Genomic DNA, 24,745 nt, shown 5'->3' on the forward strand with positions numbered 1-24,745 from the left:
AAACCTAAGCCTTGGATCCCTGAGCTGATGGGTCCACAGCGTGGTGCATGAGATATCAGAGGGAAGCACGCAGCCAGCTGCATTGAGGCAGAATGGAAAAGAACGATGAGCAAAAATTATTTTCTTCCTTATTTTATTCATCCCCACCCAGTCCCTATGCCGTAGCAAGCATCTCTATCTTAAAACCATTAAAGCCGTTGCCACCACCCTAGATGAGCAGGATTACGAGCCGGAACCGTCGATCCCCACGCGAAGGCCAAGGCAGACAGACAACCTGTGTGGGGCACGCTGACAAGCTCATTAGCAAAATCTAAAATTACGCGTCTGCGATCGGGGCGGTGCTGGGGCATCGCGCAGGCACAGGGACACCCGCTGTGCCGTCCCCACCGAGCCGGGTCGCGGCGCGGCTTCGCGGCGGGGGGCCCAGCGGGAAGCGGCTGGAGGAGCCGGCAGCGCCCGGGGGGGACCTCGGGGGCACTGCCTGGTCAGGTTTGGCGACATTGAAGCCCTCAGCCTTTAGAAAGACACCGGCTTTACTGCTGTTTACATTTTCAACAGCGCCATGATTCACATCGCGAACGCCGGCGCGCTGCCTGAAAAACCGAATGGGAACGCGAACGCCCTGGCCAAGCCCGGCTGCGGGACGGTGTTGGTGGTTGAAACGCAAAAAAGCCGCAGAGCACGAGTCCGGCGGGGCGGACGGCCGCGGCAGGCAGCGGGGCACGGCGGCCCCGCGCAAGGGGACGGCGCCGCCCCACCGCAGCGGGAAGCCGGGAGCAGCCGCTGGGGCCCGGGCCCGGGCCGGATCTGCGCGCCCCCCACCGCAGCGAGCCCAGGCCGCGGCCGCCCCGCCGAGCGCCCGGCTGCCCGCTGCCCACGCAGGACGCAGCCGCGCCCGGCCCGGCGGCGGCTGGCGGGGAACCGGCTGGCAGGGAGCCCCGATCCCGCCCCGGCGCAGCCACCGCGGTTCCCGGCGCGCTCCGCGGCACGCCGTGGCCTGCAGCTCCCAGCACGGCTGTGGGCCGCCAGCCTCCCGGCGGACTACAGCTCCCGTCACGCGGTGTGGCAGCGGGGCCCGCCCACCGCCGGTGCCGCCGCGCAGTGCAGGCCGGGAGCGGTAGTTTTGTCGGCGGGAGACGCGCCCTCCCCCTCAGCGAGGGGTCGCCGGTGCGGGCGGTGCCAGCGCTCACTGCCGCGCCGGAGCCGCCATGCCGGAGGGGAAGGCAGCGTTCCGGGAGGTGCTACCCAAGCAAGGTACCGGCGGCGAGCGCGCTCCGGCAGCCGGCCCGGCCCGGCCGCGGCCCCGGCGCTGACGCTGGGCGCTTGTCTCCTCTCGTAGGGCAGCTGTCGGTGGAGGACACGGCCGGCATGGTGCTGTGCAAGCCCAAGGTGCTGCCCCTCAAGTCGGTGTCGCTGGAGAAGCTGGAGAAGCTGCAGCGGGCGGCGCTGGAGGCGGCGCGGCCGGAGGGGGCAGCGCCGCAGCCACAGCCCTAGCCGGTCCCGGGAGGGGCGGGGGGCCCGGACCCGCAGCCCGGAGGTACCGCGATGTAACGGAGCTTTGCGGATTAACGGCCGGCTGAGAGCGCAGGAGGTGTTGCCGGGCTGGGGAGGGGGGGAGGCGGGAGGCCCCCTCCCAGACCTTTTCCCTGGAGAGGTTCCACTTGTCGCTTTCAAGGCGACGTTTTAAATAAATAGGTCTTTTGGCTTGTCGAGTCCAGCAGGTGACAGAACCTCGGCCGGGCCCTTTCGGACAGCGGGGGGCGGCGAGTGACACCCCCCCACCGGCCGCAGTAACGGTTTACCAGGCTCGGTTTACCAGGCTCTCTCGAGTGCTGCGGCGCTCCTCTCCCGGAGCACAGCGTGTTGCCGGCCCTGTCACGGCTATTCCCAGCATTGCTGAACACCTGAAATCTTAACATGAAACCGAGAAACACAAGGGAGCAGGAGAGGCTCCGCCGCGCTGCTTAAGAGAGTCTTAGATCCGCCTTGTTCTTGAGAAAGGGCTTGCCAAAGCTGCTCTGCATAGACAGCGTTCAAGATACCTCGGTGGCAGCCTGGATGCTCCTACGCAAGCCACTTGTTTTTCAAAAACATATTTGGTAAATACTTACCATGAGTTTAATTACTCAATGCTCTTCTGTTAAGCGCAGTACAAAAGGGTAGTGTTAGATGTACGGCTTAATCGCACACCCTTCAGAGATTTAAACACAGTTAAATACCTTCTGTTTTACAAAAAAAGGAGGCAGAAAGGAGCGCTTCACAAAAAAATATTTTTAATGTTTTACCAGAACTTTTTGCTTTTCCAGTTACACAGAAAAAAAGACTAGTTTGATACATGGGGACTAAAACCAACCAGTGTTTTCCCCTGGAACAGATGAATTAATCTTATGACCCAACTCCCATTTTCTTGGGCTCTTTAGAACAAAGAAACAGCTATTTTTCCTCCCAAAGCACAGTATTTCAGCAGCAATGGAAATGGGATCACAGCAGCTTAACTTGACCCTTCTATAAAGCTTTGTATAAACCAGTGGTTTTATGATGACAACACTGTCCTTGAAAGAAAGGGCGGCAGTCAGACATCGATGCAAACATGGAATGATCAGGTCATAAACATATGGCACTTAAAAAGATAGCTTATTTGAAGGCACCACCACAGCAGAGTGGCCAGTTGTTCTACTATATGCCCAAAGAAAGAAGTTTTCTTTCTGAAATTTATAAAACTACTTAAAAAAAATGATTTGTACCCAAAACATGTGCTTTTAAAAAAATATGAACTGTTCTAAGCAACTCTTTAAAATTTTGGTATATTATATATGTGTATACATATATACATACACACACCAAAAAAGCATGCGTGTTTGTATATATATAGATATCTGTTTTCCCTTTTAACTTTTAAGGCTTCAGGAGTTGGTTCTCACGTTCAGTAGCTTTCTAGCTTAAGACGACCTCCATCTCCTTCACTCACAAAACGCTTTCTGCCCCTGTATGAAAGTAAAAAGTATCTTTTCAGTAATTCAGAGTAGCATTGCTCATTTTTTCTTATCTATCACTGAGAAGAATCCCTCGCTTAGGAGTCAAATACAAGGTGTGCAAGTTCAGCATAATTAGCCAACATTCTTGATCACTGATAAAATTGCTTAAAATCCATCTGAATCTTACATACATGTTTATTTGCAAGAAGCTTTTCAAAATTTGCATTGTCAAGTGCTTTCTACTTTGCTTACCTCTTAATGTTCACACTTGCAAAAGATGCTAGTCTGAAAGCCTAGGAATGGTGGGTTTCTACCCAAAACTGAAGCAAGTAAGCCAAAAATGCCTCTCAATGTATTAATGGTAACAGTAGTACAATCAAGCTTTTGTTGCAGTGATGACTTTCAACCCTCCCACACCCCAAACCTGCAAAATATTTGCTACCAAGACACACAAACTCAATTTTAAGTCTAAAGTCCACAAATGGAGGCTGTTTTTTATAAAGACACATTTCAAAATCCAAATGTATTGCAAGCTGTTAAGACTATTTAAGAAGCCTAATGAAACACCCTAACCAGAAAAGATCTAATAAATAGTATTCCCAATGCATAAAATTGCAAATAATAGCTTTATTATCCTATTTTAAAATTTACATGTATTCCTCACGGGAAGTGAAACTTATTAAATGTATTGTGACCAGTAAGGAGAGGACAAAACAGTGATTAGCTACAGTTCAAACAGCATTATCTATGCTATGAATAAGTAAACAGTAACAAACCAAAAGCACTATACAAATCATGTGACAGATATGAAGGGATCAGGTGTGTGGAGTTTATTCTACATAAGTATCCTATCCCTTCTGACAAACATGAGAATTGGTTGCCTCATCTTAGAACTCTATTGATGCCATTTGGTACATTTAAACCATTTTTTTTTTCCCCAGGGTTTTTTTCCCCCCACTGTAGCTGACAGTTTTCCACTGTCGCCTACATGGATCATTGTGACACCTGAATCCTCCATCTCAATACTGTACTGATCTCTGCCAAGCAAACCAGCAAAACAGAGGAGTGGCAGGCCTTCGTCCTCCGGAGAGCATACAGGCAATGCTACCTGCGACTCACTGGAGGCTTATTTTCCTCAATAATTTATTCCATCCTCCACATAACAGGTTTCACATCACTGCAGCTTCTTAATAAACTTTTTACCAGTCCAACCCTCTGCTTCTCCATCCTCCGTAGTTTCCAATTCTAATCTGTAATACCTTGGTCATAACATCCTGCTTTGCTTTCTGTAACTTACAATTGGGACAAAAAAGCAGTTCCCTCACCTATCTACAATAAAACAAGTACCTTGAAGGACAGAGGTCTCGCAGTGGTTTGGAGATTATTCCAGCCTGAAAGCACTCCTCTACAAACCTCTCAAGCACAGAATAGGAGTGTGGCACATCCAGGTTAATATCTGGGATTTCACAGTAAACTCGTTCATAGCCCTGCAATGTAAGAATTCAAACAGTGATCTGGTTATTCTGTGATTTTATTACAAAATTTTTAAATACCCTTTTGCACTCAGAATTTGTTTTTCAATATAGTTTCATGTATACTATGGACAGCTTCAAGAAACCTAAAGCAGAGCAGCTGCAAGTCAGTGGAAAAGCAAGGTATAATGCCAGCCAATACCAAACATAGTATTACACAACTACCCATCGGCATAAAAATACCACCTGAATTTTTAACTCCTCTGGAAATCAGAAATCCAGGCAGTACAGAATGTGTATGTTAGCCTGGTTGCTATCACATGTAACATGCTATCACACAGTAACAAGGAAGATAAGTTAGTTTTTCTTCCATGTAAATAACAAGAGGTGGCCACAGGTCTCCACAACAGTTTATGCAGTAAGAGAAACACTGGTGACAACCAGAGATGACTTCAGCACTTCGTGTCAGCAGTACAGCTGGGTAAACTCTGACACAAGTCTTTGAGTGGTACCTAGTTTGCCCTGGGATAGAATGCCTGTCTTACATATTTATACCTAGAAACAAAGCCATGGATTATTCCAACTGTGTAAAATATTACCTTCTATATACTGTTCCAATTGACATTTGTAATTAAGTGGGTCCTTATTGTACTACTACAATTATGAATAACTACTGGATAAAAAGAAAAATTCTATTCAAGAAAAATGAAGCTATATTGCAGCACTTTAAATGATTGGTTTGAACAACGCAATTGCATAGAAGCACCTGGAAATCTTTGACGATTCGAATATTCTGCACCTCACAGTTCTACAGAGAACTACCACTCAGAATTCATTTGTACTTCTGCCAGTACATGACAGCTATCATACACGTATCAGTGACAGATTATTTGTAGGGGATACAGAATGACCACAGAGTTTTTTAAAAAGCAAGTCAGCAACAGACTACAAATAGTACTTAAAAGAAGGCAAAAACTATATACATTTGGAAGACCTTACCCAAAATTCTCTAAACGTCACACTTACTCTTTTCATTTGGTCCACAGTAATGACAGAAGACCTCCAGAGAGATTTCAACAAATCCAGTATCATTTTAAAGGTCTTTTCTCCAGTTGACTCCAAAACCATTACAACAGCCTAAGACAAATCATGCAAGTGTTTTAACTAAAAGCAGTGGTTCGAGTACATATTGTGGAAGCATATGAGGTGCAAAAAGGAGTGAATGCGTTATTTATTACGCATTTTCTGGGGAGACAAGTCCATTTGTTATATGCATGCACAATTTCAAGGCATGACTATTGTTTGAAAAGAAAAACTGATTAAAATTTATTTGGATAAAGACAGAAAGTATGAAAAACCAGAAAGGACTAGACAGTGAAAAAACTGCCTTTCTGGCTCTGGTTTGAGAGATACATGACTATATCCATATGGTTGCTGAGTACAGATGGCAATTAATTAATTTTGTATCTGCAATGTTAGAAGAACTTAGAAGTTTAAAACCTAAAAATCTGCACATACCCCATCAACTAAAAGGATTCTGTTTGTCTATCATGAAGGAATTTTCTAAAAGGAGTCAATTTACTGAAAAGAAAATGTTGTAGATTGTGGGTGTTCAGCTTATTGGTAAACAACCATTTCCCGATCTGGCAGATAAAAAGAGTACAAGTGGGAACAAGTCTCCCAGATACAGCAGAGAACTTTCTCTCATGTAGTCTGGTTCTGAAATATCTCCAAGCTTTTACAAGTGTGCTAGATTGAACAATCCCACCCTGAAAAGGAAGCTCTATAACTTAACAAAAACAGGTAACACCCATTAGAATACCCAGATATCTGAAACTAAAAGAAAACAAACACCAAAACAAAGCATGGAGTTTTGCTGCTATTGCTCAGCAGAAAATAAACTGAGCTTTTCTTTTTCAAGAATCTGGAATAATCTGAATTCAGCTATTTAGCCAACAAACAAAAATTAACTCTGGATCTTCCCAGAGTTAGCAGCAGCTTACTTGTTGCATAATGGGTACACAAACAAGCACACAACCTTTAACTTTGCATGAAACTACGTTAGTTATTCAAATAACATCAGAACAAACACCTGAGCTTCAGATTCCAGTTGTATTATTTTGCATGCCCACATCAAATTAAAACCAAACCTGTTCATATTACTGAAAATTATTAAAGGGACTCTGACTTCTTCTTACTTCATATACAAGTTCATGGTGAAAATGGGGTACTTCCAGTTCCTGAAGGCAACGTTCAGCTTCCAGTACATCTCCAGAAAGCAAATACTCTTTCAGCAACATGTCAATCTATTGAATTTTAAAACAAACACGAAGCCCAACACTAATTAGACATGAAATTTAAAAGCTGTCAACTGTTTTGATAATCTGCAATCAACCCAGCAGCAAGTTAGCTCCTGAAACTTGCTGCTAGTGTTTTTATAAATGTGATTAAATACAGACATTAATTACATTGAGACATTATCAGCAACCTGAAACACAATGTAAGCCAAATACCTATCCATAGTGTTAATACAGACACACAAGCACCAAAAACATTGCTTCGTAACATACATAGCACCATAAAAGGTTAATATGGGTATAATTAAGTTTATCTTCTCTCCTGAACTCCTCCTATCATCTGTTACACTCACAACTCAGAAATTATAACAGGACCTTTTCCTTCCAACCTGCCTACTTCACAGCATGGGTCTCTGAACATTCCTGCTTCTTCATCTCTCTTTTTTTCAGTTATTACTGTGCTTTTAATTGGTGATGCCAAAAAATAATAGTATATCTAGTTTAGCCAGTTTTATCTTGGCTCTTCTAATTACTTCACCATTTTATATTGTAAGCTCTTAAAAAGTTAATTGCCTAAAAGGTTTGCTTAAAGCAAAAATGAATGTATACTTGCAATGCGGAGTATTGTACTAGCACGTTCCCACCACTGACAAATACTACAAAAATCAAAAAACCAATCTACATCAGTTTTTAAAAACTGCTTTGGACCCCAGAAGCAATACGCAAGACTTTTGCTACAGGATGTATGTATCTCTTCCTTCCAGCCCAAACAGGATAAGCTTAGACAAACAGTAAACCCTTCTCTCTCCAGAGTTTTTTAGAAGTCAGTTACCTCTTTAACAAGGTGTTTCACAGACTGCTGGCCACCTCCTGACCCCCACACGTTCTCTATACGCTTTCCGCCCTTTGTCATACTCAGCAACACAGTAGCTCGGTCCAGTGCAGCTCTAGAAAGCAAAGTGTTTCAAAAAGTTACTACAGAACTTCAGTAAAAGGCATCCGTAACTTCCCACACTGCTATTCCTGTTTGGGCAAAGCGAGCAGATCCCTGAGAAGAGGTTAGGGTCAGCAACTCCATGGGGACACCTGGATGAAGAAGCCAGGAAGTAGCTCCCCACTTTCTCTTTCTGCTACCTTTACACATTTGGTTATACTATGCTAAAGACAGCTAACAATCCTGTGATGGCAGCAGACCTGAACCGTCAATGGAAAACATGAAACATCCTCACAAGAGAGAATTTAGTATTTTCTTATGCAGAGATGGATTGTATCTGGGCTCCTCCAAGAATGCAGCTTGGCATGTGTATCTCAAAAGAAGCATCAGTTGCTTCCAAACTGAAGAACAGCTTTTCTACTGAGATTTTATTTTCTGTTTGGGTCTAAAGAATTATGAAACCTTGAGAATTTAAGCCAAAACAGCACACAAATATGTAGTTGCAAAAAGACAGCATGAACTAGGGAAGCTTGCCAGTCCATTGAGAACAGAATGAAAAAGGAAGTAAGGTGACAAAAAAAATCCCAGATCCAGTTAAGCACCATCCAGCTAAAGAAGGAACAGTTATCCCGATTCTCATACTGGGGGCTAGCCAATAACAGTAACTATTCACCAAGATTTAACAAGCAGAAAAGACTGGCCAAGAAATAGCAAAGGCAGCAAAGCATCCCAGATGTGCACTATGCAGGCTACAATCCTTCAAATCACAGGACACAGTTGTATAACTGAGACAATTTTCACAATTTGAATCCTCAAGTTAGGCAGCTAAACCTTTCCCTTCCTCCTAGAAGTACCCAACTATATAATCATTACAAATGGAATGTTTAGAAGCTACAAGAGTTTAGTACCTCTCTATCAAGCCTTAAACATACACTTAATGGGGGAAAAGAATAATAAAACATGACTAGTTATTAAAATGTCCCTCTTTGCCAGACATTGCTCCTTCAAACTTCTCACCCTGACATGGAAAATAATTATACTTCTTGATGAATACAGCATTACAGAGAAAGTTTGGGAAAGCACTGCACTAGCTTTATAAGGCAAACCAGTTAATCCCTTGTGTATTTCACAACATTTACAACAGCTGTCCTGATGCTATATTTACTCATTAATCACATTAAAGCTTTTTCGAAAGACAAAACCTTTTATAATCACTTCTTATTTCAGGTCATTTTATTTTCACCCTCACACATAAGCTGGACAACAAACCTGACAAACTGAGCTCAAATGTATTAATACATTTTTCAGGCATTTTCAGTCTTTCTCCTCTGACCTGAGTCATTCTGGATTTTATTGTTAGTTGCAAATTTTGTGGGTTTCTTTTTTATCATTTTAAATGAAAAAAATTAGAAGTTAGAGAATCACATGATTTATCCTTAAGTTCTAAATTCCTGGCCATCGTTTTTGGTACCTGGAATAAAAAACTGCAGCTATACAGAAAGCAAGAAAGTTACCGAGCTTGGACACAATCCACAGTGCCTTTGTAGCCATCTATGTAGGTACTGCTTAGAATCCCATCTCCAACAGCTCTAGCAATAAACTGGCCAACCAGCTGCAACAAAACAAGCATTTTTAATTAAATGTGAATTTCAAAGTAGTTCCAAGTAGACTATTACACAATGTGCTTGGTTGTCAGATTTTATTCAAATTAGCCATCTCAAAGTAAAAACAGCCTGGGAAATTGGCAGGGGGTTACAAACAGTAAGGCAATCCACTGATATTCTTCAAAATACAGAGTCTATTTCAGTTTACTGGATCAGGATTAGCCACAAAAGAAAAAGCTTTTTTTTTTTTTTTGCTAGCATAAAACTTTACATATATACCTGTGGTGCCCTGGGAGAATCCAACGTCAATTCAGGCAGTTCTTTAAGCAACCTATCAAACGATTTTTCCACATCAGTTTTGCTTACTACTGTCCCACAAAGGTCGGAGATAAGCTTAGATGTCATTTCCCGGTGACTAGCCTTCCCCTCTAATGCCAAGGAAACAGCCAGCACTGGCACACTGTATTTCATTTCACCAAGGTTTAAATTCTTCAGCATCTCCTACATAAGATTTGAAAAACAGAACAGATTAAGATTTCCTAATTTTAATTCTATAAATACATTTTATACAAATATATTACAAATATATAAATATTTATATGCATGTATTTATGTATTTGCATATATGCTTCTGCTCATGTAACGAATATAACTGCTTAGGTATTCTTATTGCACATTTCTTGCCAACATCTCTATATGCTCATTTAAAACTAGCATTTGGATTCCCATGTATGCTACAGGTTGCCCTCTAAAATAAAGTAGTAAAAAGGCATGCAACGTACCGAAACTTCATTAGTATCTCCGTGTTCAAAATACTCCTGTATGATTGGTGTTAAAGTTTTTTCAAATGCTCTTTCATCCAGAGGTAAAACTACTGTTTCATAGACACAGTTCTCCTATTTTAAAAGGCAACACAAGCAGATACCCTTTTGTAAATAGTAATGTCTCTTCTTACATCTTATGCAGTGCTAATAGCATCAAAATGAGTCTTCTAAATCCTTATTTCTTTAGTCTTGGTAGTCAGTACTCTGCCAGACAACAGATTATGTCTCTACCATTAAAACGTGGACAACACTGGCTAAGTGTCATGCTTTCTTATATTTTGAATTATAGCTGAATTCAACTGAAAGGCTGAATTTACTGTTGAACAATGGCAAACACTCCAATCTGTTGCAAGGATTCTGCTGATACCACATGAACCCAGAGATCAAATGCCTACGTACTGATGCGACAGCAACAGAAACCCCTGTCCCAGCCCAGCAGTTAGCTATGCCACAGCACAAGATTTAACTTCCAGCACCTCTCCCTGCAAGTGGCACTCCAGTCCCCAACAGCAAGCCTGCCTGGTTTTCCTCTTCCTTGTGACTGCGGGACCAGACAGGCCATAGCACGTACAAATCAGAGAAAAGGCATTTACAGAATATTTGTGAGCAAATATGTTCCCTAAGGGGAAAAAAGAATCACACAGCAACAGCCTCCTATATAACCTGGTCCTGCAGAGTTCTAGCACAACCAGATTTCCCTGCTGGAATTCAGTTCCCTACTCCTCGCAGACTACAGAAGTAACATTCAGAGCAATACTATAGGGCACAGAAATCCGAACAAAGAAGTTTTTCAACTAATGCTTTTTGGAAAGAAGCTTTCCATGATCAGTAAGTATAGCAGAAGTCCAGAAGCCTAGTCATATCAGTCCCCATTTACAACCTTAGAAAAGCTAAGCATACAAAAGTTCCACAGAATATTCCTCTTCATTAAACTTTCCTTTATGCAGTCAGCTTCATTTTTAATAGCTAGCTCTGTTAACGTGAAGCACTGAATTGCAGGGAAAAAACCTGATACTGGAAGAAGGTTTTGATATTCCCACATACCACTGTCTCAGCAGCTACAGCAAACAGCCTCTGCTCAAAGGACACCGCCATCACTCTGCTTATGTTATATAGTATTTACTTATGGTCTCACAATTGTATTGATCTCAGAGACCTGGAAATCTGCATTGGTAATGTGTTTCCTTTCCTCAGTGATTTCATGTTATAAAGCACCCTTTGCCCAATGAGCTTTACCTCCCCACCCCACCAAGCACGGCTGTAAGATACAATCTTCCACAACATACTCAAAATAGGCATAAACAAAATATCCAAGGCTATCGACTTTGCACTAGTTTGAAGCATTTATACCAAGTAGATACAAGACACTGGAAGGGTTGTGAATACAGGGAAAAGAAAAATCCATAAAGGATACCGTCCCCTACTAAACTCCTGACTTGAGAAAGTCTGTGTTGTTTTTATCATGGTACCTGTTTGCAATATAGAGCAGCACTGCAACATTCTCCGCCATGGGAACCAGCAGTAAAGAACACACTTGGGAAAGGGGTCCTGCCTAGTCAGGCACAGAAATAGGGCTAAGATTACATTACGATACTTCCACACCAGTTGTCTCTAGCCAATAATCCGCTCTTGAACATAAAAATGAGCACTTGGTACAGCCAGACTGATATTCACATAACTGACAAGGTTAAACTTCTATTAGTATCAGCATCACAGCAACTGAAATCAATAAAGGAAATAAAACCCATCATGAAGAAATTATTTGCCTACCTGATCATCATCATAATTAGGATCCTTAATATCTACTTCTTCCACATCATACACTTGGCCTGGTGTTCCCCAGACTCCTTTACCACCCGCTCCACCTGGTAAAATATGGGGCAGTAAGTACGAACCGCCAGTTCACAAAGAATACTTCCGAGTTCAACCCAACATTCTTTCACTTAAGGGTAATGTATCACTGCTTGTGCCCACCTCCTGATTCTAACAATATATGCTGAAAAAGGTGTGTTTGTGTGACATGTTCCCACATTAGCAACCAGTCCTTTCATCACTTTCCAGTAAGATACTAGAAGCAGTATGAAACTACACATGCATTACTGAAGGCTGAAACTGCACTTTCAAACATAACCATGCTTTAAGTTTGCATTAATAAGAGTCCTGTGAACCACCAACAGTTCAAATTCTTGTACTAATTTCCAAAGAAAACATATTTATCTTAAAGACAAAAGTTAATTGTTGATACACATAGGAAATTTTCTGACAAGAATGCCACATACTATGAGCTCCCATCGCCATCTACTATCTAACACAAAGAACCAAATGCCTGCACAGAGACTGTAGCTTATGAAAATGATTCCCAGTGGAAAAAAAAAAATATATATACTATGTTTTGGACAGAATCTTTATCATGCTACACTCTGCACTAAGTTACACCAACCTTTCTTTGGTAGACCTCTTCTCTTTCCAGACCGGGATCGCCTGTCCAGGAGCTTCCCCTTGGGGCTCGTTGGTATACCACCGATCTTCAGCGTCTCTCCATTGTCACTAACAGAGTCTCCTCTCCCAGAATCTCTAGAAGAATTTTTCCTCAAGCGCCTCTTTGCTTTAGCATTTATTTTGGCTTCAGTAATTGAAGTTGCAGGAATCCAATTTCCATTGATTTCAGTCTTTTGTTCCCCAGAGACCCCATTTTCTTCATCACCGGAAAATGGAGCATCACCGGAAAATGGAGCATCACTTAGATTCTCAAGTTCTTAAAAAGGAGACAGAGCAAAAAAATCTGTTATGAACAGTTTTATGTTAGAATACCAAAACACACTATATTTTAAAAAGGATTACAACATTAAATAGAACTCTCATTTCCAACAGCATTAAGGCAAATGATGTTGTTTTTAAAATATGCCTACACATCACAGTAATAAGGAGTTCCTTATTCTCCTGCACAAACTATCCACAATCTAAACAGAGCATATGTCGAGTTGGAAAGCAAATGAATAAACCATTTATAAACAGGTAAACCACAGAAAACCCCACCCTTGTTGAACAAAAACTATCAGAACTCTGCAGCGCGTAAGATGTAAGCGCCTAGTTCTCACTCCACCCACACATCTCTTGATTTAGAAACAAACAAACTGCCAATAAGTATATTCTCTAAGAACTCACTAACGTTAACAGACTAGTCACCGAAGTAAAATTAATTTCCTAAATCATCATGCAACATTCCCCTCATTCAAGGAATTTCAAACAAAGCTCACCAGCTGGAAAAGCAGTAATGCAGACTTAGAGGAATAAAAAAACATCACTACTCTTATTTTTTGTTTTTAAACCTATGAAAAAAGAAGTCATTTAATACAAAGCCTGGGGAGTTCCATAATGAAGACTCATAGAATAAGTAGTCTTTTGAAACAATCCGATCTCTCTCTTCTCTATGGATTGCCCCTCACTGTAGCTTTGGTCAAGACTGTTTAAAAAACGGCCATGGTTTATTTCCCAGCACAATCATATATAATAGGAAATTAGCTTTGTTTCATACCCAACAAAAAACTCTCACAACTTAAGGATAGATACAGTCTCTGAACACTGAGAAGTTCAGTAACTTCACTCTTCCGGGTAGTTAATGCACATTTAAAACTTGGATCTAAAGTCTTTTATTTCACAATGTTAGGATGTCCTGCACTTGAGCCGTACGGTTCAGTACCAGTAGAATGTTTTACTGGGAGCATTATAAGCAAAAGCCTTTCTAAGTTCTTCTTCCCCTTCTTAATCATGATTAAAAAAAGCACCTGGGGAACTATTTACAGTCCAGGTAGTACCCTGGGAGTCCTTGCAAATTGGAAAACACACAAAGGAACAGCCTCAGCTCTCTTGTTACAAAGCCCTTCTTTTCTTTAGGATTCAGTAAAGTCTCAAAGATACAACCCATAGCTCCAGCCCTAGGAAGTGCAATGACGAGGCACACAGAAGCTGCTTTTCCAGCTGTGCCAAGCCTGCGTTACAGAAAAACTCACTGCCATAAACCCAGAATATGAAAAGTATTTAAAATTTTTATTTGAACTTAGCTGAATGTATTACTTCACCATTCCAATACATTCTAGTTAGCAATGTTCATTTGGCAATACTTCTCAGAACTGTATTTTTTCAATTCAAAACAGGTTCAAGAAATACTGTTTTGAAAACAAAGTGCACTAGTAAAACATTTCCAACCTCAAAGTACTTACCCATATCAAAGAGGACACTACACTACAAAATGAAGAAAGTTTGATGCAACTGCCACCTCCGTGATCAAAGTAGCAGCATTTAGATACTAGTGTTCAGATATGTGAATGTTATACTGAACGATAATGCAGCCATTCCAGTCTAAGCTTCATCTTTCCACTCGTTACTCCCACAAAAGCATTCCTTTTATGCTTGCAAGCTAAAAAAGTATGCATTGCGTCCAGAAAAAGATCCCCCACAACAAGCTTTCTCAGTTTGTCTAACATTTTAATAAAACAATGAGAGATTTGCATAAAGCTAGCAGAGGGGAAAAAAGAGCAAAACCAAACAGAACAGGTTTCCTTCCTCTCATTCCCCAAGGAGACCCCATCAGCACAACCAGCTCATCTCAGACAAACGAATTTAAATTCTTCACATCCACTCTCCCATGAATTTCTCTAATTTAGACCTTCGATGTGGCTGCCCAGGAACTACACTCTTTAATGACCACTTCTTTCTCAGTTTCCAAAGAAAATGGCCAACAATTAATGCAAGAGGCTACATCCAACCTCCTTACACAATCCTGATCTGAGGTTCAAGACTAAAGGAAATACTCCACAGGAAACATCCAACCCATACCACTTAATGTTTCTCACTGCATTACTAAACTACGTTTTTATATAACACTATCCCTTCCAGCTGCAACCTTTCTCCATAATACTATAACCAGCTGGCCCCCCACTGTTACTTAGTTACTTAGGCTGAAAAAATAGGTTAAACAGACATACTTGTTTTCAACTATTTTCTGAAATAATTTCATAAATAAGATGCAGATCTTCCTTTCAACTTCTCATTTTTACATCATGTAACATATACATACACATGTATAAGCAAAAACAGTGTTCTATAACTTTAAGCCTTTCCTTACTACGTATTAAAAAGTTAGCCAAATTTACCTTATTACCCTGCTATGAAGCCTAGCAGGCACACTTAAAACCTGTGCTTTCATGGTGCTACCTTAATTAACAAAGCAGTCAGCAACTACTTACCTACATACAAATTTCATTTGACCAAATTAGGTCAATTTAGGTATCTAGCAGTTTCCCACCTATTATCCAAATATAATTCTAAAATGATAAGAAGCAAGGTATCTTCTACATTAAACTAATGCTCGTTTAAGATGTCATACAGAGCATGTTGCCACTTTGCATTACATACCACCTTAACATATAAATTATTTTTTTCCAAAAAACATTTAAAACCTACAAAAAATCTTTGGTATAAAATGGTCAGTGCTGATCATCACAGCCTTTCGGAAGACACAGAAAACAACGTGAAACTGTATTAACTTGACTAAGCATCATAAACCACATCTGTGATACAGACAAAATACTCAATTTCAGGGCAATCTCTAACACACATTCAGTAATTTTTTTTCTCATGCCAGCCCACTTCCAGTCAAGCCTTTTATCATTTGTTTCCTCTAATTTTAAGCTAAATAGCTACATAAAAGCACAATTTGTACCTCTTAAATGCACCTACACGTTTTACTTCTGAGCTCATTCTTTTCTTCACAGTAGCACTACTTGAAGTCAGATGAGTCCAGAGTCACTATTATTTAGTAAGCTAAAGAAATGTTAACTTCATGATTTTAACAAATTGAAATAAATATAATCAAGCAGGATACTATGATATATAATTGAAAGAACAATTCTGTAAATTTTTTATAGAAGATTTTTTTTTAAAACCAGTACTGTTAAAAAATTGACAGTAATACCATTTTTCTACAGAGAACGCTACAGGTTAGCTAAGCAATTTTAAATTAAAAAAAACCAAACAAACTCTGAACATATTACTTACCTGTTGGAATAACGTAAATGTGCTCCTTTTCTACTTCCATAGTTGCTTAACAGAACTGACTCCGAAATGTGTAAGTCTTAACCTTTTCTCCTCCAAGGCCTAAACAGAAATGGAGAAGCTTAGGGGAAGAAAAGCACTAGACCAAAGTAAAAAAGCTGAAAAGGCTTCACTCACAAAATACAGTGCAAAAACAAGAGTGGGGGGGTGTGTGCATTAAATTATAATTAACTATCAGAAACCACCGAAAAGTTCCTGGGAAGGTAAATGCTGTAACATGAGACAGCACCACCCTCAAACACACATCTATCTGAGCCTTGATGCCTTAGCAGCTGTCAGTTCTCTTGCTTATAAAGGAAGCACCAGGATAAAAGCCGTTACTTTAAGGGTGAAAGGCCTGTGTATGCAGGGTTTGATAAAAGCCACCTCTATCAACTTAATATTGTCGTATTCTGCAAAGTGGTTATCTACATAAGCATTCAATATCAATGTTATAACTGCATCCACAAGAAAAATGTTCTTCAGGTGAACTATAGTGATAAAATAGTACCAATTTATTGAGTTCAGACCAGCCCTTAAAATACAAGCTATTTTTTGTTCCTCCCCTCAGAGTCTTTACATTTTACTGTATGCGTACATACAGATGACAAGCTTTCACATTTGTGTTTCTGCACCCTCTAAACACTCCTTATAACCACCATCCAATCTGCAAGGGATAACGTTGAACATTTCTCTCTCCGTTACTCTTTCTCCCTCTTCCCAGTAGCTGCTATTCTACAAACCACCCATGTCACTGTGAAAGAGATGGTATCACCCATCCACACAAAAAATTAAGCAGCCCCATATACTTTTTCACCTGAGAGTTTCACAAACCATTCTGTATCTGTGAATATTACTGGTATTTGTGTCTGCTCCAAGAATTCAGCGGCTCTTTCCCCTTTCTCATCCTTTGCTGTCCTGAAAACAGCTTACCGTTGAGCAGCAAGATTGTGACACTAAACGACAGCACTCCCTTCCCTTTTTCTTCTCTTTCCTTGGTTTCCCCTCTTATGCCCGCTTGCCTACCACAGACCATTAATGGCAAATGATTCATTACAGACCGTTGGCAATAAAGAAACTCTGGTTTAGGGCACAGTATCAAGCTGTCATGATCTTGCATTTCCTAATCTCAACTCAAACAGTTAACAGCTTTGTGTAATAAGAAGTCTTTCCCACCCCATGTAATTTTTTTAGAAAAACATTTTTTCAGAGTTACCTCAATTACTCATTCAGGAGTTCTCAAGTATTCCCAGTCACTGTTGGTTGAGAGATTTTTTTGTATAGATCTCAGTCTAAACTGAGCAAACTACCTTGTAATAACAGTTTTAGTCTTCCTAGTGGAACGTTCCATCAGTTGTCCACCTCTTTGAGAAAGAAGACAAAGGACAAAACCTATATTAAATAACAATCATGACTTTCAGCATTTGTAATCAAGTCCCAGATGTCAAGGGGAGAAATACTTTTTCCATACAGGACCCTAGTTAAAACTATAGTTAGTTTCACCTATTGCCACATAATAAATAACAACACAATTTATATGCTGTCTTTTTGAGATTCAGCACCCTGCTTTCTTCCTAACAAGGGTGATGGAATAGCTGAGCTTTACAATGCATCTTTTCATACTGATCAGGAGACATACTCTGAGTTAAGCAACGCACCCTCTCATCCACTCAAGCCAACAGATCTACTGGAGCTTCAGGTATTTATCACTGTATATATATTAAAAAAAAAATTACTTTATATTTTACAGAGTTATACTACACAGTACTACCAATCAACTACAGAACACAGTTTGAAAACCTGCATTAAAAACATCAGAATAAATAACTGCAAAGTTTTACATCAGAGGAGATAAGGGAACACAATGGACACAAGTAAATGTAAGCATCTGCAAAACAAGAATGCTGCAAGAGATCTTAAGAATAATCAGTGATACAAATGGTACTTTTAAGGTAGTTCAGCAGACGAGGGTATTTCCTAAGTCACTGAAAACCACCAATAACATATGCTCAGCTCTCTGCACTCACCACCACCACATGTACTTTATCTAAATAGGCAATTCCACCCCAACAGGCCAGTAGCAGCAATTAACGTTTAGGAACCACGCAAACTGCAGAAGAACACTTCCAAAACTTATCAAGACCTTACGCCTATGCAAAACATCCCTGAGGAACTTCCACACAAGCTTACAAGATTTTTCTCCCTAACTTTCAGCGAACGCTCCCCACCACCAAGCCCCTGAAGGCATGCTCCCCACCACCAAGCCCCTGAAGACATGCAAACACCAGCTGCAGCTCTGCAGCCACACGCAAGAACAAGCAGGTAAGGTTTAACTACCCCTACACAACTCGTGCCGCTGGAAGAAATCAACGGCGGAGCAAGCCCGGCCCTTGAGGAGAGCCGTGCCCGAGGGCTGCAGGCCGGCGGGAGCACGGCGGGGCAGGGCCCTGACGCCGCACGCTGGCACAGGCCCGGCAGCCCTTGACTCGGCCCAGCTGCGGCCGCAGAGCACCCGCACCTCACGGGACGGCGGCGGGGCCTCCCTGCGCAGCCCTGCCCGGCTGCCACGGGCGAGGGACCGGCCTCGGCGGCACGGCGGGAGCGAGGCGGCCTGCCCAGGGGGCCAGGAATCACTCAGGGCCAGCAGCTCCTCAGCGACCGCCCCGCGGCCAGGCCACCTCCACGCACCCTGCAGGGCCGCCGCGCCCGCACGGAGGAGGCCGGGCCGGGCCGGGCCGCCCAGCCCTCACAGAGCGCCCGCCGGACCGTTACCGGCCGCCCGCCGGACCGTTACCGGCCGCCCGCCTGCCCGGCCGCGCCCCTCCCGCCGCTCGACCCCGCCCCCTCGGCCGCCCGCGCCCCGGCGTGCTTGTTTTTGTTTTCTTCCCCCCAGCGACACGGCCGCCAGCGGCGCTGGGGATTGGCTGGCTCCCGCACGCCGCCGCAGCCAATCGGCAGGCGGGGATGCCCGTGGGTGGGGACGGGAGGGTGCTCAGCCCTCAGAAAGGGGGGGCGTAGAGGGGGAGGGCGCGAAGCTGTCTGGGGCGCGTCAGCGGGGAGGGAGCGGGAGGGAGCCATTGGCATGGCGAGGGGAGGGGGCCGTTTCGTCGGGCGGCCCGGGAGGACCCGTGCCGGTGTGCAGCGGCAGCTGGCACGGCATGGCACGGCACGGCCGGCCCTGCACCGCCACCAGCGCCGCGTCACAAGGGGACGCGAGGGGAACGCCTCGGTGCGTGAGGGCGTCCGAGAGACTCCACCATGCTGCCGCCTGGCTCCCACCTGCTCAAGCCCTGGCCTGCAGGCCCTCTGGCGCGTACCCGCTTGGGTTGTCTGGCCTGGTGGTTAAAATAAAGCCGGGTTACCCTGCCTGTGCAGGTGCGGGGCGTCCTCTGCAGCTATCGCACACACACCAGACCTGCAGCTTCCATTTCCCTGTCTTAACATACCCCAGTCCACTCACAAAAGCGTACCAGGTCACCACCTCCTGGCCTACCAACGTTTGAGGCGAGCATTATGGTGAGAGAGCAATACGTTTGACAGTTGTTTACGTTCGATCTGAAACTCCAGATCCCAAGGGCTGGGGGGACAGTTGCACCCAGAGACCACATAGGGGACGGGCAAGCGTTTGCAGGCCTGCCGACAGAACCCGGCCAAGGAGAGGAGAGCCCTGCGTGCACCAGCACCACAGGCAGCCATGGAAACCTGGGCAGCTCTGCCTAACTCTTCTTCCAACATTGCGTCTTCCTCCTCTGATCAGAAATTTTAAAATGTTTTTGGTTTTTTTTTCTTGAAGCAAAACCATCAGAAAAATAATGTACTACTTTGTGTTGCCCCCAGCTAACATGGGGATTTCAGACGTTTTGCTCCCTCCTCACATAAGACCCCTCTACCTTCTCTTCAGCGCTGGGTGTTACAGGACAGAGGTTTAGGCAGAGGAAGTGGAAAACACCACAACTGCCTCAGAGCTGGCACACAGGATTCCTACTGTTCAGGCCATCCCACAGGTTAAAAAGGTGCTGCAGCCACCTTCTCCGCTGCTGAAACTCTTCAACACAGCACAGGTTTAGGACTGACAACTAAACCATGCATATCCATCCACAATCTCTCAAAGTTTCTACTTTATTTTAGTTTACAGTTACCCTGTTTATTGCATACCCACTGCCTGAGGCCAGACTCCTAATTAGAGATGATAGTCTTTCATTGTCATGTATTTTGCTTCCATTCATACTCTCTCCTAAAAACTCAGCTAACCCTTTGTTTTCTCTCTATGATTTGTCACTCCAAGAGCCCATGTCCAGTGGTACGGCAGAAGCAAATACAGATCCCTTCTGCTTTAGTACTTTTGATCGCAGGATTTTGCCAGCAAAAGGACCCTCCCTCAGTTAATAGATTATGACTTAACTTTTGCAGTGGTTTTACATATTTTTCCAGTATAATTCTACTTCAAATCAGTGTTCTTTTGACTGAAATAAGAGCCAAGCTTTTCTTGTGTAAGAGCCTCTGAATTAATTTACTGGCCCAGCTCTGCATGAATCATCTAGGTTTAAGAATTAAAACAATAGTGTCTGTGAAAAGAATGTGCAGCACGATTGCTGTAGTTTTAATGATAAATACTTGACCAATTGGACAAATGACAGAAAGAACATCTTGTTCAGGAAGACACTAAGTTGCAGACATTTTCAAGTCAGGACAGTTCAGCATGCTCACACAGGACTTTTTTCATGTGCAACCCAGAGGCAGCCTCAAAAGATGTTGTTTCCCCATCAATCAAAAAATAATTTCTAGTTTGCTCTTTGCACCTCCACTGCCTAGTATGTACCAAGCAAAACACTACAATGTCATCACCGAGATTTGGAAAATAAATTCTAACTATTAACACAGATTATTCAGCTTCCCCTGCAAGACAGAAGAGGGGCTTTAAAGTGATTTTTCAGTGAAGAGGAAAGAGGTGGCAGAGAAACTGAAACAGTAACCAGCACCTGCACAAGAGAAGATGCCACAAAATACTGCATCGCTGCATCATGCCAATTACACAATTTAAAGCACTGTGAAAAATGCCTAGAGGATTTTCTGGTAAAATTTAGGACTGTATCACTTCCAAAAGGCCCAAAAGCTGGGTGAGTAATCACAAGAAGATGAACCCCCCTGAACCATCCAGCACACCTCCAGACAAAAAATGGTGTGATTTTTCTTTCTTCTGCTGAATGACTTTATTAGCAGCTGGGTTATCAATCACTGAAAATCTCATTTAGATTTAACTGCACATACTTTCTGATTTCTAAAACACTGTAACCTGAAAAAGGGCTGATGTGCATGAAAGATTATTCGTATTTTTCCATTGTATCAACCGGTCTGCTAAAAGGTATTGCCTCTTTTTGCCTTTCTAACCTCTAAACCGCCTGCAATATTTACAAGACAGCTGATCACATGCTAATCTCTGAGCTGTAGAGACCTGCTTACTCCCTCCCAGCCTCCGTCCCCTAGCCGTATTAACAGCAAAAATACCACCAAAATCCCCATAAAAACAACACAGCATTCCCTCTCCCACAGAAGAAAACCCCCTCTTTCGACCCACTTCTGGCCAGTTGGCAGCTCGAGGCAACCTGCACAGGCTGCGCAGCTCAGCGTCCGCGCCCCGACACCTGTGTCCCAGGGTTACCTGCACCCCGGACCTCCGCCACGCCGACCCACACCAAGCGGGGACCCACCGGCAGCTACCAGACCCTTCCTGCGCTTCCACCCCTAACGCCGGTGATCACCTGGAGCAAAATGTTTGCACAGGGACGAGCAGGTCACTTTCTAGCTGCCTTCCTTCCTTAGAGCCTGCTGGGTTGTTTTCAAACTCTCCCCTCCCTTTCTCACATGCTGGCCAAACCCTCCCGTAACACCCAGGGGAGGAATCCATTGGCTGAAGTTCCCCAAAACGTGTGGAGCAGCCCTTCCCCCCACCCAGTGTCTAGTGCACAATAGACACCACGAGTCTCTGGACTGCCCTAGCCACTTGGCTGCTGGTCTTTGCTTTTCATCAAGGTTTATCTGAGCTGTAAGCTGGGGTGACTTCCGTGGGTCATCCAACCTCCAGCACCAGAGATAGCAGTGGAAAGCAGAGAAAAGTTGTGTTGGGTTAGAAACATTGCAGAGCATTTTCATTGTGCTCCCCGCTGCGGATTTTTCAAAGTTTTACTTCCTGTTTTAAATATTTTCGATAGGCAGCATCTGTGCTCCTGACACCTCAGCCGTGCTGTTTGATTACAATCAAGTCTGTTACTGTGTCACTTGGAATCTAAATTTCCACACATAATGCAGACAGCAAAAATGTATCGTATCTGTTAAATCAATCTGCTCTGTTCAGTTGCCTGTCTCTTGGCCTTCTGCTTTCTTTTCCTTCAGCCTGCTTTTACTTTTGCATCTTCTGCAAAGGTGCCTTCATAAAATGAACTGCAAGCACAGCAATCCCATTCTTCATCAGGCAGCATCAGCGCCAGGTTGAAAGGATACTAAAACACGCCTCTGCTTTTTTTAATGCTCAGTAATTGGAGTTCTTTTTGAACATCCTCCTGCAACTCCGACCTTGAGGTGGGAACAGGGCTGCGCTGCAGACCTGCGTGTGCAGCGTCCGTTGAGGCTGGGCACCCCAGGAGGTGGAGGGGGATTGCCTTGCATTTGCCTGAGCATGGAAACTGGTGTTGCCCACTGCAATGGCTTTGGATAAACACTTTCCCAAACCACAGCTTGCCTTGTCTCTGTTGTGGCTTTCCAGGACTTGCCCCTCACATTGCAAAAAAAGCCTTCCCTCTTCACATTTCTGAGTACGCCCTCCTGGCAGAAGCATTAGAATTGGGTTTGCTTTGTAAAACTGTTCCAGGCATGTCTCTTCTATGCTGCAGTTGTCATCTGTTCATTCTTGCCTTAACAAAATGCAATCACGCATCTGAAAAGATGCTTTACTGGAAAGGGCTGAACTTGTGAAACGTGCAGAAGAATGATAGTACTTGATTTAAGAGTTCCACACAGGGAGTTCATTTAAAAGCTAACAACCAGAAACATGGAATACTGCCTTTACCTCAGAATAATTGTCTTTTTTTACTGGTTTACTGTGGGAGAAAATCTTAGCGAGCCATTGATTAAAACGAAGTGTGTTACTGCCTTGTAATTATTATTTGACAAGCTGAGGTCCTGTGATTAATAAATCATGTGCCTGCTTTATGTCTGTGTATAATCACATGCTCCATATTTATAGTGACAGAGGGTTACAGAATATTTACTTTTGTGCATAGGACTGGCAGGAACTTCTGTGCTACCAGTTCTGCTATCACAGGCACCATGTGATATAATCCTTTTCATAAACTTATCAAGTTCCGTCCTCAAAGCAGTTTAGTATTTTGCATGCACAACTGCAGTGGGGAGGCTATTACAGAACCACGTTGTCAAATGGCTAGTAAAGATCTTCTAACCAAAATGTTTGATGCCTCTTTTTGATCATTTACTCTGTAAAAACACTGCTCCTTAGCACCATCATCATACCTTCCTGGGAGTATTTACACAGAGAAATCCTCCTGCTCTCAGCATTCACTTTGCAAAATGAAGGGATATAGCCTCTCCTCGAGCACACTCCAGCTGTCACTGCAACCTGGGCTGCACCTTTTCTGCTGCCTTCCAGGACTGCATTTCTCACTCCATGTTTCCACTGTGTTGGCAAGTCAGTTATTTGGTGATCCAAGTGTGAGCTGCCAGCTAGCTTGTAGGAAAGGATTTGGTCATTTGTGCCTATGACCACCACTTTCAGCTGCTGACTACTTTTTTCTGTGTCCTATCTCAAACCTCCTTTGTCCTGAGGTTGATTCCTATTTTCTGTCATCAGCAATTTCACCAGTTCTCCACTAACATTAGTGCCAAGCTCATTTACAAAAGCACTTTGCCAGATCTCCAGGAGTGATGTTTAACACTCCCTTGGTAACTGCCCTCCAGCCTGACAGCCGTGTGCTGCTCTAACAGCAGGTCTTTATGGGGTTTATACCTTGTGCTAAATCACTTCTCCCTTTTCTTAAGAACTTTCTACATGGCACCCTACAAAATGTGCAATTTGAGTCCAGATAGGCGAGATCCACCCCATTTCCTTCACTAAGCAAATGGCTTGCAGCTTGCCTTGCTCAAGAAAGATAAATGGGCTTGATAAACCCATTTAATCTCATGCTATTTGCCTCCCTCTCTTTTGCTAGCCTTTCCTTCACCATTTTTTCTGAAGCTTTCCATATACTATTAAGCTGAAACCTTCATGCCTGTTCTTGTCCAGGTCGGTTCACTTCTTCTGTACAGGCTCACTGTGCTCCTGTCCCTGACTGAGGGACCTGTTAAAGACATCTGGCCAGTTCTTCCAGAGCTCTGGCATGTGGATTAGCCCGTTCCTCTGCCTCCAGTGCACCAAGGAGCCCTGAGAGTTGCTTCTCTCCTGGCTGTGAACATTTCCATACCCCCGTCCTATAATCCTTCTCATCTGCAGCCACATGATTAACATCCTCAGTGAAAGTTAAGGCAAATTACGAGTT

General features: G+C 43.3%; 2 protein-coding genes across 10 annotated transcripts; one reads left to right on the forward strand and one right to left on the reverse strand.

The window, feature by feature from the left end:
* Positions 1-1,081: 1,081 nt before the first annotated feature.
* On the forward strand, positions 1,082-4,333 carry BBIP1 (BBSome interacting protein 1). Of its 3 annotated transcripts, XR_005829574.1 has the most exons (4): positions 1,082-1,254; positions 1,340-1,537; positions 1,719-2,099; positions 3,917-4,333. XR_005829574.1 is itself a non-coding variant. In XM_040605693.1 (3 exons), exons 1-2 carry the CDS (start codon positions 1,209-1,211, stop codon positions 1,492-1,494), a joined length of 201 nt encoding a protein of 66 aa, XP_040461627.1. In that variant the 5' UTR covers positions 1,082-1,208; the 3' UTR covers positions 1,495-1,537; positions 3,917-4,333. The 3 variants fall into 3 exon arrangements, 2 of the variants coding, with proteins under 2 accessions (XP_040461627.1, XP_040461629.1); XM_040605693.1 differs by lacking the exon at positions 1,719-2,099; XM_040605695.1 differs by lacking the exon at positions 1,719-2,099 and having other exon boundaries at positions 3,939-4,333.
* Positions 2,384-22,021, reverse strand: PDCD4 (programmed cell death 4). 7 transcript variants are annotated; one of them, XM_040605687.1, is made up of 13 exons: positions 21,959-22,003; positions 17,416-17,563; positions 16,164-16,262; positions 12,547-12,861; positions 11,877-11,971; positions 10,065-10,178; positions 9,562-9,783; positions 9,193-9,290; positions 7,577-7,691; positions 6,646-6,753; positions 5,474-5,584; positions 4,323-4,462; positions 2,384-2,984 (listed from the first exon to the last, which is right to left on the reverse strand). In XM_040605687.1, exons 3-13 carry the CDS (start codon positions 16,201-16,203, stop codon positions 2,924-2,926), a joined length of 1,419 nt encoding a protein of 472 aa, XP_040461621.1. In that variant the 5' UTR covers positions 16,204-16,262; positions 17,416-17,563; positions 21,959-22,003; the 3' UTR covers positions 2,384-2,923. The 7 variants fall into 7 exon arrangements, with proteins under 7 accessions (XP_040461621.1, XP_040461623.1, XP_040461625.1 ...); XM_040605689.1 differs by lacking the exon at positions 21,959-22,003 and adding an exon at positions 18,718-18,850; XM_040605691.1 differs by lacking the exon at positions 21,959-22,003 and adding an exon at positions 18,537-18,673 and having other exon boundaries at positions 9,649-9,783.
* Positions 22,022-24,745: the final 2,724 nt, after the last annotated feature.

The sequence above is a fragment of the Falco naumanni genome, chromosome 9, assembly GCF_017639655.2.
Source record: "Falco naumanni isolate bFalNau1 chromosome 9, bFalNau1.pat, whole genome shotgun sequence".
In the NCBI taxonomy this organism is placed as follows: domain Eukaryota; kingdom Metazoa; phylum Chordata; class Aves; order Falconiformes; family Falconidae; genus Falco; species Falco naumanni.